Source organism: Pongo abelii, chromosome 5 (genome assembly GCF_028885655.2).
Source record: "Pongo abelii isolate AG06213 chromosome 5, NHGRI_mPonAbe1-v2.0_pri, whole genome shotgun sequence".
Classification (NCBI taxonomy): Eukaryota; Metazoa; Chordata; class Mammalia; order Primates; family Hominidae; genus Pongo; species Pongo abelii.
Window position 1 is genome coordinate 135,689,577 of NC_071990.2, and position 13,035 is coordinate 135,702,611.

The 13,035-nt window shown below is 45.2% G+C and overlaps 1 protein-coding gene across 3 annotated transcripts; it reads right to left on the reverse strand.

Moving 5' to 3' along the window:
- Window positions 1-564: 564 nt before the first annotated feature.
- On the reverse strand, window positions 565-11,633 carry SGK1 (serum/glucocorticoid regulated kinase 1). Of its 3 annotated transcripts, none has more exons than XM_009242272.3 (12): window positions 8,980-11,633; window positions 5,850-5,925; window positions 5,338-5,413; window positions 4,788-4,892; window positions 4,601-4,684; window positions 4,351-4,482; window positions 3,990-4,102; window positions 3,522-3,645; window positions 2,966-3,061; window positions 2,342-2,497; window positions 2,145-2,234; window positions 565-1,753 (listed from the first exon to the last, which is right to left on the reverse strand). In XM_009242272.3, the coding sequence occupies exons 1-12, from the start codon at window positions 9,137-9,139 to the stop codon at window positions 1,586-1,588; spliced, it is 1,380 nt and encodes a 459-aa protein (XP_009240547.1). In that variant the 5' UTR covers window positions 9,140-11,633; the 3' UTR covers window positions 565-1,585. The 3 variants fall into 3 exon arrangements, with proteins under 3 accessions (XP_009240547.1, XP_009240548.1, XP_009240546.1); XM_009242273.4 differs by lacking the exon at window positions 8,980-11,633 and adding an exon at window positions 6,882-7,355; XM_009242271.4 differs by lacking the exon at window positions 8,980-11,633 and adding an exon at window positions 6,068-6,888.
- Window positions 11,634-13,035: the final 1,402 nt, after the last annotated feature.

Consider the following 13,035-nt stretch of genomic DNA (forward strand, 5'->3'; position numbering starts at 1 on the left):
AAAAAAAAAAAAAAATTCTCACCCTCTTGAGTGGCAGTCTCCTAAACTTCACAGACTATTTCTCAATTTCCATCTCAACTAACTGCTTTAAGTCTGCCTTCTTCATCAGGCTTTGGAAGGGCAGAGTTGTCTGCTTTGTCCACTATGGTATCCTGAGCACTCGCAATAGAGCCCAGCCCAGAGTAGGCTTTCAAATATTTCTGCAAAGAATTACCTGTAACTGAAGACAAGCCAAATGTCAGGACAAATAGTCCAACTTCACAGGACAGGCAATAAATACAGGAAGCATTACTTCATAGCAATCCTTGCAAGATGAGTAAATTGCAGAGGATTTCTTTGGGTTGGATTTATGAATGACAGACTCCATAAAATGCTGCTAAAAAGGCCTGGAATCTGGGTTGGCTTTAAGACCATGCTATACTGCCCTGGAGTCAGAAACCACTGCTGTTGGGAGCAAACCACTAAGCAGGAAATTACAGCAGGATTTTCATGGTTTTCAATTTTAAACTAACCCACGATCACCCCCTTAACCAAAACATACAAAATAACACATGACACAATATATGTAAATATTTTTCAAGGTTTTATTGCAAACCAAAATCAGTTTATCACACACAAAAAAGTTGTGTGATGGGATGAGGGAAGGATTGTACATATTATAACCATGTTAATTACAGTACATTAAAATGGTGGTTTACATTACAAATAAGCCTGTAAGTTTAAATATACTAGTGTTATAACCCAATGTACAGACGTTCTTTATACAATACATACAATTATCAGGAATGCAAAAAAAAAAAAACATAAATAATGCCCATTTTACAGGTGACATTTTAAACAATGAAAAACACCAACGGCTCTGACTGACAACTGGGGCATTGGTCCATAAAAACCCTTTCTAAAAATAGAAATATTTGTAGCAGCAATGCTTTCTTTAAGCATCTGAATACGAGTCATTGCAAGACCATTTCAATAAATTTTAGTTATTAACCATATCTTACAAAAAAGTCTACACATAAATTTATCTTCCAAATATGGAAGAAACAAACAATGTCCCACGTTGTAGTGTCCTGCAAGTGTCACATTGATGCTTATAACAAAATCCATCTGTGATCAGGCATACCACACTCACACGACTGTTCACACAGCATATCCAAAAGGGAAAATAAAGAACTGAAACACTCTGTGATAGGAAAAGCTTTGGAGCTAACACAATCTCTTCAGAAAAGGCACATTTCATAATATTCGTCATCACAGCCCAGACAGACCTGCAGGAGACCTTTTTTAGAACAGCGTCCGCTTTCTAACGAAACTCCTGCCTCTGTCTAAGGCGGCACTCTAACACTCGTTTCAGAGATAGCACCACGTTGGAAGGAAGAATAAAAATGAAAACCTCATGAACTCACTGAGGAGGATGTGCTCTTCAAAAAGCTTCCAGCGAACAGTGTGCAGTAAGATTGCTAAGCTTCCAGAGATGTGCAAATTCTCTTGTAAGATGTCCTGTCAGCTGGCGGCTCCACCAAAAGGCTAACTAAAACATTCAGAAACACACATAAAATCCTTTAAAACCAAGCCCTAACAGTGTTCAGAGGAAAGAGTCTGTGGGAGGTGCATAGGAAAAGCCTAGGAAAGCCTCAGCAGCTTCCTTGACGCTGGCTGTGACGAGGACGCTGTCAGGGGACTTGCCAATGGAGTTGGGGACAGGCTCTTCGGTAAACTCAGGGTCAAAGTGCCGCAGGTCGTTGGGCCCACTCTGTGACGGGAAGGGAAAAACACTCTTGTCAAGAACTCACACTGGACACAGGACAGGGAAATCTTGACCAGGCTTTAAATACCAAGTTTAAGTCTTACATCAACTTCCATAATCACCCACTTCAAGCACAAAATCTCAAAAGGCTACACACAGTTTAAACATAAGAATAATGTTCACTCTTTGCCTTTTGATGCTTCTAATTGATAAATGTGTTTAAAAATTATGGGAGCCTTGTTGGGACACAAAAATGTACTTTTTATGTAGGTAAAATAATGGGTTTATGGAGAAAACATCTGCCAGTGTATTCCTTCCAGCCCTCCCCCAGACAATTCTGAATTAAAATAAATGCCCTTTGGGCTTCTCTATACTTAGAAGAGAGACAGATACTCACCACATTTGGGTTAAAAGGGGGAGTAATCTTCTTATTAATGAGATCATCCCAGTTAATTAGGGAGAAGAAGACATGACTCTTAATCTCCATCTGTTGATAAGAAACCCAAGATTAATTTAGACAGGTGCATTCAATAAGGGCAGGGAGGTCTAGTGCACGTCCCAGCTGGCCCAGGAGAACAGGAAAACATCACTCACAAAGTCATCCTTGGCCCCGAGCCGCTTTGTCCTGTCCTTCTGCAGGAGGCCCTCCAGGAGGTGTCTTGCGGAATTTGTAATATTTGGTTTCAACTGGAGGGGCTTGTTCAGAATGTTGTCATACATTTCAGCTGTGTTTCGGCTATAAAAAGGAGGCTGAAAGAAGGGGAAAATCACTTTAGACTTAATTGGAAGTTTCATATGGCATATATTACCAGTAGAGAAAAAGATATAAACTGCAATAAATACTAGGCTCGATTTGAGAAACTCTCCCCCCCTCAATGCTTTCTTTTCCCTTGTTATTTAAGTGTCTACTTTGCAAAACCCATGTGTGTGTTTGTGTGTGTGTGTGTGTATGTGTGGAGGGTGAGGGGGTAGATGTTAATAAGTGGTAGTTTTTCACCACCACACAGGTTAAATGTGGTCCTATCTAGTAAAATGTGAAATGCACAAAAGAACTAGGTAAGTGATTATTCTTATGAAATATAAAATAACCAATATGCCTCTTAGCTGCTTTCGATAAGCGTAATGATAAGGGCAAGACACAATGGCCAAGCATGGGCTGTGTGAAGACAATATTGTAGGGAGCAGGCAGTGTTCCATGGTTCCCAACGTGCCACTCACCAAGCCATACAGCATCTCATACAAGACGGCTCCCAGGCACCACCAGTCCACGGTCCTGTCATAAGGCTGCTTATGAAGCACCTCAGGTGCGAGATACTGAAAAACAGACCAGGGAAACAGAGTTTAGAACCTGTGAAAGCAAGCAATCCCACGACCACACATTTAGTTTGAAAAAGCTAAGAGACCCAGAGCCAGCTTGGAAGATATATATCTTTAGATTCCTTCCTGATAAAACTGCTGGACTTTTTGAGGGTGACTGGCTACCTATGTGGACTGACATTTAGGAAACTGCTGGGCACTTGATATCTCTTACTTAGGGATTTAGAAAGTTTTTATGATGCAGATCTTACTTACAAACAGCTACTTTTCAGTAAAGGAACAGAAGGACTTGGGATTTCTCATGCTACATGAAACAGCAAATGTATTTTATTTGCACTGAATTGTATTAAGAAGTCTCTGAGAGGAGTTTACTCTTTTTGGTAGTTAAGTGCATGATTGTACATCTCTCTCCTGGAAGGCGGGGGTAAACCAGGCACCAAACCAAGACAGCGCCTACCTCCGGCGTGCCACAGAAGGTGGATGTCGTGCTGTTGTGTTCAATGTTCTCCTTGCAGAGTCCGAAGTCAGTAAGGACAATGTGTCCCTGTGAATCTAGCAAAATATTCTCTGGTTTTAAGTCTCTGTAAAAAAGTGAATAGAAAAGTAGTTGCACAAGTTAATTTCACTTCATAAGATATCCTCTTAAAGATAATTGCTAAAGGTATTAGAGGCATTTTAGGTTCACTGTAGTTGTGTAGTGAAGAAAAAAGGGAGCCCTTGTTCTGCTCATCTATTCTGGATTAGGCACAATCCTACTTGGCTGGTTCCCCCTTGGCACTTAGTCAAGCCAGCTCACGTGCTAGGGGATCTGGTTTTAGGCAACCAAGTTGCACATAAACACAAATTATTTTAAGGCCCTATGAAAGAGCCAGTGCTATGTCTCCTTTATACCCAAATAGGTAGCCTTAAGAGCTCTCAGGCTTACCTATAAACGATGTTCAGTGAATGCAGGTAGCCCAAGGCACTGGCTATTTCAGCAGCATAGAAACGAGCCCGTGGTTCCAGGAAGCAGCGTTCCCTCTGGAGATGGTAGAACAACTGCAGGAGACAGAACAAAGTCAGTCTGGCTTGCAAATGAATTTAATTAGTTTTGACACATACAGCAAAAGAACAACTGCAGGAAGTGGCCCCAAGTAATCTATTAACTATAAACCTGACAGGTTGAAGGAAATGCTAATTCTGGTAACATTCTCCCCACCAAGTATCTTTGAAAACTTTTTTCTCAAACTAAAACAAAGCAGGCTGTGCAGAGACACTAAGAGTTGACTTCTATTCCCCCTGCTCACCTCTCCACCATTAATGTAGTCTAGGACAAAGTACAATTTGTCAGCAGTCTGGAAAGAGAAGTGAAGGCCCACCAGGAAAGGGTGCTTCACATTCTTCAACAGAACATTCCGCTCCGACATAATATGCTTCTCCTAGGAAAATGACAATTCAGATTTAATGGCAAGTTTCAACTTGGCACCAACATTCCAAGATTAAGATTATTCAAGCAGTGTCTACCTCCAATGCCAGCCCATCAAGCACATCTCATACCTCTTTCTTTTTCAGGATTGCTTTCTTCTGTAAAACTTTGACTGCATAGAACACTTCTTCTGCCTTGTGTCTTGCTAGAAGAACCTGAAATTTCAATTTAAAAAAATCGTTTTTCTATCCTCATCCAGAGAGAATGTAAAAGAGGACACGAAGAAGTGTACCAAAAGATCTTCAGATTTGAAATTACCTTTCCAAAACTGCCCTTCCCGATCACTTTCAAGAAGTGAAAGTCAGATGGTTTAGCATGAGGATTGGACGACGGGCCAAGGTTGATTTGCTGAGAAGGACTTGGCTAGAAAAAAAAAAAAAAAAGAATTTCTTTTAGTATCATTGCTTCAAAGGAAGACATCTATAATATAAACGATGTAGAAAATGTTACATCTACAAATGACTGAGGCAAATGACCATACATCTATAAACATTCAAAACTACATTTCATCACATTTCAAATGAGTATGGAAACTGCACACAATCATGTTGTTTCAGACAGATAAAACCTTTTTATAAAATATGCCTTTTAAAATAACCACTTTGGAGGTAAAATATGCCCAGGAAAAAATAAAGTAATACTCTGACTCATTACTTAAATATTTGTATCACTTGTTATGCCATAAAGTAATGAAGCATTCCTGCCTTGATACTAATTTCTAGAAATGCTATTTTAATCCATTAATGTAGGAATACTAACTGACTCCCTTACAGTTCTCCACAGATGCACGGCACATAGAAAAACTTACTGGAGGAGAAGGGTTGGCATTCATAAGCTCAGGCTCCTGAGGTTGGGAAATTTTCAAGATGGACTGAACTTCAGGGCTGCAGGGAATAAAGGGCACGATTTAGAATCCAGCTCGCCACTAGGGGGCACAGCAACATCAAAAGCGAGTTTCTGGCTCTACCGACTTCTACCCGGATAATTCACTGTTTAAACTGAAAATACCCCAATACATTAGTCAGTTAAACAAAATAATAAACCCCATTAAATACAGAAATAAGGATTGTTGCTCATGGAGAAAGGCCGTGAATTCGGCCGACACGAACCATTTATCTTACATCTCCAGTTCAAGCCAAATCAGCAAATTAACCTTAATGTTTAAAATGTGTCAAATATATTAGAATTTAAGGATAAATGAGATCCCCACCCCAGAAGAAGTCTTCGCCTTCCCGATAAACGCCGTGATGAGAATGTTTACCGCTGGCAAATTCAAACTATACTAGTTATTCTTATTTCCTCAAATCCGGTCAAACTTACTGTTTGCATGCATAGGAGTTATTGGCAATCTTCTGAATAAAGTCGTTCAGACCCATCCTCCTCTGCTTCATGAAAGCTGTGGATGAAGGAGAAATCAAGAAACGTTTAGACGGCTTGATAACGTCCGGCGCCACATACACTAATCTGATCCGGGACTTTCAAAACATTTCCACTTTGCGTCTCCTGGAGCAGAAGTCCCGCAAGATTCCTGCACTCACCGATGAGAATTGCCACCATGCCCCTCATCCTGGAGTAAGTGAGGGTGCCCTTAGCAGCCTCGGTTTTCACCGTCATCACCACCGCGGGGAGACAGAAAGACGTTAGCGCTCAAAAACCGGCTCGGCGTATGCTGCGCCGGGCCGCGCGCTCGGCCTTATAGACAAGGCCCCGCCGCGGGGGGCGGGGCCTGAGCGACAATGAGAAGTGGCCCCGCCCTTCGCCTCGCCCCCTCGCCCGCCCCGACCGCCTGGCGGTTTGCTGGCGGCTACACTGGCTGCGGCGGGCGGTTCTCTCCCCATTGAGAGGGCGAGCCCCAGGCGGGGGCGCGAGGACCGCCCGGGGACGGCCTGGCGCGGGGCCGTTATCAGTCTCCATCGGCTCCTGGGGCAGGAGAGAGGGAACGCGCCGGCGGAGGGTGCAGGGAGGGCCGGAGAGCCCGGGGTAGTTTTCCACCTCTCTCATTTATTCCGCCGCCCGAGAAAACCGGGTTCGCAGCGCCAAAAGGCTTCCTGGCGGGTGCGCGGCGGCCACGGTGGCTTCGCTCACTCTCCCTGCAGGTTCCCTCTCTCCGGCCTGGCGCCGTCCTGCGGCCGGACCCCCACCCTCCTCCCCGGCCCAAGCCGGCGGTGCGCGCCACCCTCCGGGGTTTATCCCTGGGGGCGCAGGGCTGTGCGCGCGACCTCGCTTGCCAGGTCCTCCCGTTCCCGCCGCCGGGACCCCGGCCCCAAGAACTCCGACGAAAGCCGGCCCCTGCCGCCGAGCCGCTCTGGGGAAATGAGCCAAGTCCCCAGCGGGGCCGGCGGCGGCGCTTACCCAGTCCGCTCAGCAGGAAGGACTCGCTCCTTTTCTGCGCCTCGGCCCTCTTTTTGTGGCGGGGCCGCAGCAGGGACTCGAGCCGGGCCCTGGCCAGCGCGCCCTGCATCTCCCCCATGGGCAGCGGGCGGCGGGGCGCGCGGCAGACGAGAGCGACCGGCGAGCACTGACGTTTCCTTGAAGGAGCCGCCGTGACTCAGGCCGGGCAAGATTTCCTGCCCCGAGTCCCAAAACAAACAAATGGCCCTTGTGCACGGTCGGGTCGCTTCCGAAAACGCCTTTTTTGTGCTTTTGGCCAAAACTAAGCAAGGCTGAAAAATCCCAGAACTTGGAAGAGGAGGAAGGAAGGAAAGAAAGAGGGAAAGGGGGGAGGGAGAGGTCAGGAATGTGGAGGGGAGGGGGCGGAAATAAAAGTCGTCTCTGCACTAAAGGAAAAAGTACAATCTGCATTTCACTTTTTTCTTTCTGAAGTAATCTCTGAGAACATTTTGTCCGTTCCGCATGTAATAGTTTTCCTTGCATTTTTAATCTCTGCCATGCCAAGAACACGTGAGGAGGTAACAAGCGAAGGGAGGGGTAGCTTTGCCCGGGGGCCGACCTGGCGTGACCCGGGCATCCTCGATTCCTCTATGGGGCCTGCTCCTCTCCCGCTGACCCACCTGAAAACCCTGCAGGTCATGACACATGGTCTTAAAATCGTCCCTACCCTCCCTGGGTTTAACTCAAGGCTACTCCAGGGCTTCTTAGTTTTGCCACCTCGCTCTTTCTTTATGTGAGTCCCACATAAACTGTGACTTTATCCTGAAAGATTAGCCGGGTGACTCCGCTGCAGAAGGCAGGGAAGAGAGGGAAGCTGGAGGCGGCGGCCCGGGCTCTGCAGAGCACCGATGCCGGTGACTTCCAGTAACCCCGCGGCTGGGGGATGTCTGGGAGCCGCAGCCTGACCGCCAGCGCGGGGACGTGAGCCAGTGCTGGCCGGGAAGCCGCGACTGAGCCCGGAGCGGGCAGTTACGAGTTACCACTATTCGCAGGGCCAGGTACTTGGCGCTCGCTGTTGCTGTCTGCGGTGGCTGCCCTGCCGTGACCTCTTGCTGCCAAGGGCTCTGCCATTTTAAAGTTGCCTACTGGATCTGGCACAGTCCCGAAATACCAGCTGTCAAACCAGGAATAGCATGTGAAACGCCTTTTCCTTGGTCTTGGGCAGGGGTTTGTCTTGCAGGCAAAACCACCCCCACTTGCCCTAAAGTGAGCTCTAGTCTCAACTCCTTCTTGGTTTGCTTTGTTGCAACAGTCCCAAACCGAGAGAGGGGAAACACACATTCTCTCTCCTGGAGTCTGGCTGGGAAAGTTTGCTCAGTGCCCACACTTATAAAAAGCATTTACTGGGGCCGGGCGCAGTGGCTCACGCCTGTAATCCCAGCACTTTGGGAGGCCGAGGCGGGCGGATCACGAGGTCAAGAGATGGAGACCATCCTGGCTAACATGGTGAAACCCCGTCTCTACTGAAAATAGAAAAATTAGCCAGGCGTGGTGGCGCGCGCCTGTAGTCCCAGCTACTCGGGAGGCTGAGGCAGGAGAATCGCTTGAACTCGGGAGGCAGAGGTTGCAGTGAGCCGAGATCGCGCCACTGCACTCCAACCTGGCAACAGAGCAAGACTCCGTCTCAAAAACAAAACAAAACAAAACCAAAAAACGCTTACTAGTACCTGAAATTGACATGCCAACCTAAAGCATGTTTAGGCAATTTCAAATCGCAGTAACTGGCCCATGTCTGCTTCCTCTTGCATGGACTCTTCATAGAATATGACTTTGTTATTGTCAGTGTCACCCATATGTCATGTCCCACCTTTCAACTAGCCTAGCCCAGCCTAGCCCTGCTCCCACCTGGTTCCTTCCCCTCTTGAGAGAGCAAATTTTGCTCAGGCTGCCCAGAAACATCAACCTGCACACAGACTTTTGCATGTTTGTTTTCAAACATTAAATTAAGAAACCTACAACCAGAGACCCTCTCCTACACCCCATCTTATGTGCCTTCTCCATGCCAAGTAACCCCAAATCCTCTGAGGCATCAGTAAAATATAGTACGGTAAGTACGAACCTTTCAAAGGGGATTTTATAGCTTCTTCTTTCATTCTTCGGTTTGCCCAAGGATATGCAGGTTGGGGATTACTTCTGGAGGCTGGAGGTAGAGCCCAGTTATGTCTGGAATAAGCCTCCCTGCTACATGCCTCTGATAAGCTGGAACTCTGAGATGACATGAGAGCACGAGCCAGAGACGGCTATCCCTGTTCTGTTATGAACCCCACTTTATATCAAGGCAATTTAAATACAGGAAGGGAGCAAGCTGCAAAGTTCAACATTGGGACATTTATTCTCCCCATTGCGACATCACTCAGAAAATTACAGTCATCAGCGTCCTAGCTTTATTACACCCCCAGCACGCACACAAGAAATGTAACTTAACTGATTATCCTCACAAATCAGTCCGGAAAAAATTCAAAACACATGCACAGGGTTCATTTTCTCAGAGGCTCTGTGGCATGCATTCCGGGAGGAACGTGGCATTCAAGTCGGAGGGCTCTACGCGGAATAGAGAATAGATGCAACCGTATGATTTGTGGTTGGAAAAGAAAGGGAACGTCTGATGTGCTCCTTCCTCCCCTACCCTAATGTTCAGCACTTGGAGACGGATGGTCGGCTAAACTTATCATTTAACCGAGAGAATCAAGTTGTTGAGACTGGCTTTTCTTCCAACCGGATACCTGATGGGTGGAGCAGGCGCCCCCTGTTCTGTCCCAGCAACCTACTAAGACTTCCGAACAGGAAGGTGACACACGGCGGAGGGGTGCTTGGGGGGAGGGGGAGACGGGCGCTGTGTGTGACGCGCGCCTGTTAACACTGCACAGGCATTAGGTTGCCCTGTAGCTGCTATTCAAACGCTTGATCTGTCCTTCCTTCCTGTCGCCAGCCTCTTTCTTTGGTCCAGATAGTCCTCCTACCGGGAGGAATCCGGCCCCTTTCCTCATACTCCCTGGTGGCGAAGTGGTCAGAGTAGCATCCCGAACTGTTTGTAAATGCAACCTAGAGGGCGATCGAGTTCTCTGGGAGAACTTGCTCCATATACGCGACTTCCCCCCCCCTTGTCTCCTGAGGTTCTATTGGTCTAGGGAATTTCTCTACAACACCTTGTGCAGTCATAGAAAATGCAGACGGCTTGATATGAGATAGGCTAATTACCTCCCTACTCCTCCAAGCGAATTGTCTCACATTTATGTCTCGGTGCTGGGAAAACTGCAGTCAAAACCCTCAAGTGGGAATGACTGACCAGGATGAAAAGTTTGCACTGAAACTAAACGTTTCCCAGGACATGTGCATTTTAATTCTTCAGAAAAAATTTTTTCACTCTTCTATTTTATTTCTCTATAGTCTGATGGACTGTAAATGCTAAAACCTGAGAGCTTCACAAAGATACGACTTTTTCCATTTAATTTTAAAAGGCTTATAAATTATTGGTATTTCTCAACATATTAGAGAAAATTTTTGAAAAATATTTTTATAAGGACTTAACCATATTCACTCTTAAGACACTTCTTAATGTATCAGCTGTAATGGTCATGATTCCCCGAGTATGTTATTTTCCATTGATAACAAGTTAATATAATTGTTTCATATTGTTCAAAGTACCATCAATTTTAGAACAATCCTATGCAGAGTTTAAGTTCCCATACTTTTTGATTCATTGTTTGATGCTCATAGAAACCTTTCCCTGGAACACCCTCAAAAAAGCTCATAGCAATACCAGAAAACATAATTATTATAATTATAGAAAACATAATTATTACTCTAGAGAGAAACTGAATGGATCAGTTTTTGTTGAAGGTTGTCAGCAAAGGCATGTCTTTTTTTTTTTTACAAAAAACGATGACAAACGAGTTTATTCATTATAGCTATTACAGACAAGTCACTGGCAATGGTGGTTATTTAAATGTCTATTTATAGACACAGGTTGTATAGTAATTATTACCTTCCATATTCATAATTGTCAAAATTGACATGCATAAAGATAAGAATGTGATACAGTAGATAAAGAGAACACTATCTCTAATCATAGTGTTAAAAGTTATTAAAACCCACAAAACTAATTATTTCATTTGTTGCAGGGCTTATATTTTTTCCAAGACAGAGGTGATAATATTCTACACCCATTCCTTCTAAAAAGTGAGCCCATAGGAAAATTGATGGAAGAGTAGGAACATGATTTGGTAGTAAATTTTTTATGTCATTCAGGGGATAAATTAAAGAGAAGCCAGTGGGAACACTTGACATGGGAAGAATGAGAACCTTTTTTTTTTTTTTTTTTTCTCTGAGGTAGAGTTTCATTCTGTTGTCCAGGCTAGAGTACAGTGGTACAGTCACAGCTCACTGCAGCCTCAACCTCCTGGGTTCAAGTGATCCTCCCACCTCGGACTCCTGAGTAGCTGGGACCACAGGCACATGCCACCATGCGTGGTTAATCTTTTTATCTTTTGTAGGCACATGGTCTCACTGTGTTGCCCAGGCTGGTCTCAAACTCCTGGGCTCAAATGATCCTCCTGCCTCAGTTTCCGAAAGTGCTGGGATTATAAGTGTAAGCCACTGCGCCTCACCTGAGGAATGAGAATCTACATAGCAAGAAACAAACAGATCTTTCTCAACTTACCCATCTCCATCTTGGCAATGTTGTCAATGTCTGATTTAGTATAGTCCAATCAATGATTAAAAAAAAAAAAAACAAACACCAGCTAGAATGCAATATGATAGGTAAGGAATCGTATGTATGTGACAACTTTATTTTTGGTTCTCAGGATTGACCTGGAAAATGGTGTCCACAGAACTTTACATAAGATTATGGGAAATGATACATTGGTCTGGATAGAAGAGTAAATTGGAAAAATTTGTAAGTCAATATTTAATACTATTGGTAAACTCAAGAGGACTGTGGTGGCCAGGTGCAGGCGCTCACGCCTCTAATCCCAGCACTTTGAGAGGTTGAAGCAGGAGGATCGTTTGAGCTCAGGAGTTTGAGACGAGCCTGGGCAACATAGTGAGACCCTGTCTCTACAAAAAATACAAAAATTATCCGTACATGGTGGCACGCCTGTAGTCCCAGCTACATGGGAGGCTAAGGTGGGAGAATCGCTTGAGCCCAGGGTGTTGGAGGTTTCAGTGAGCCAAGATCTTGCCACTGCACTCTCGCCAGGGGAACAAAGTGAGATCCTATCTCAAAAAAAAAAAGGACTCTGGCCTTACTGAAAGCCATATATTATTGGCATGCCTTTACTGTTAGGCATTTGCATTTTAAAAGGCCACTTGTCAACTCAAAAAATTTAATTTGCAATGATAAAATGTCAAGCATTCAAACAAGAAACAGGTCTGAGAGCTTTGGGGTGAGAGGCCTCCCGCAGTATCTGGCCTGGTCGGCCTCCTCTCCATTCTCTCCAAGGTAAACCTACGTGGGCATCTACTTCCCCCACAAGTCCAGCAGCCAGAATCCTTCCTAAGACACACATATCAAAGGTGTAACTGACACGAAGGCAATATAAAGGGCTCTCTTTCACCCCCACTTTATTTACAAAGGGCCAATAGTAAATAAGGAGTCTGGATTTCTGGTGGACATCTTTTGTCAAACTAAAGTGAAACCTGAAAGCTTTAATTTGCTCAATATAAATCTCCAAGTCTCTCCCGTTTCTTTTCTTTCTTTCTTTTTTTTGAGACAGAGGAGTCTTATTCTGTTGCCCAGGCTGGAGTGCAGTGGCGTGATCTCAGCTCACTGCAGCCTCTGCTTCCCTGATTCAAGCAATTCTCCCGCCTCAGCCTCCTGAGTAGCTGGGATTACAGGCACGTGCCGCTACTCCCAGTTAATTTTAGTACTTTTAGTAGAGATGGGGATTCACCATGTTGATCAGATTGGTCTCGGATTCCTCACCTCAAGTGATCCACCTGCCTCAGCCTCCCAAAGTGCTGGGATTACAGGCATAAGCCACTATGCCCGGCCCAAGTCTCTCCCATTTCTGAGCCTATAATCAATCTAGAAGGAGGCAACAGAAGCTCGGGCCACCCCTAAGGACTTAAGGACTGTTTCCTGTAAACTCTGTGTGCCAATTGTAACAACAAA

Bases quoted from the DNA above. Each gene is read 5' to 3' on its own strand.
- SGK1 (XM_009242272.3), bottom strand. From the start codon at position 9,139: ATGTCATCTCAGAGTTCCAGCTTATCAGAGGCATGTAGCAGGGAGGCT. The intron at 5,414-5,849 runs GTAAGTTTGACC...TATTCCCTGCAG, and splicing joins AACTCCTATGCATGCAAACA to CCCTGAAGTTCAGTCCATCT. The intron at 4,893-5,337 runs GTAAGTTTTTCT...TTTTTTTTCTAG, and splicing joins ATGCCAACCCTTCTCCTCCA to CCAAGTCCTTCTCAGCAAAT.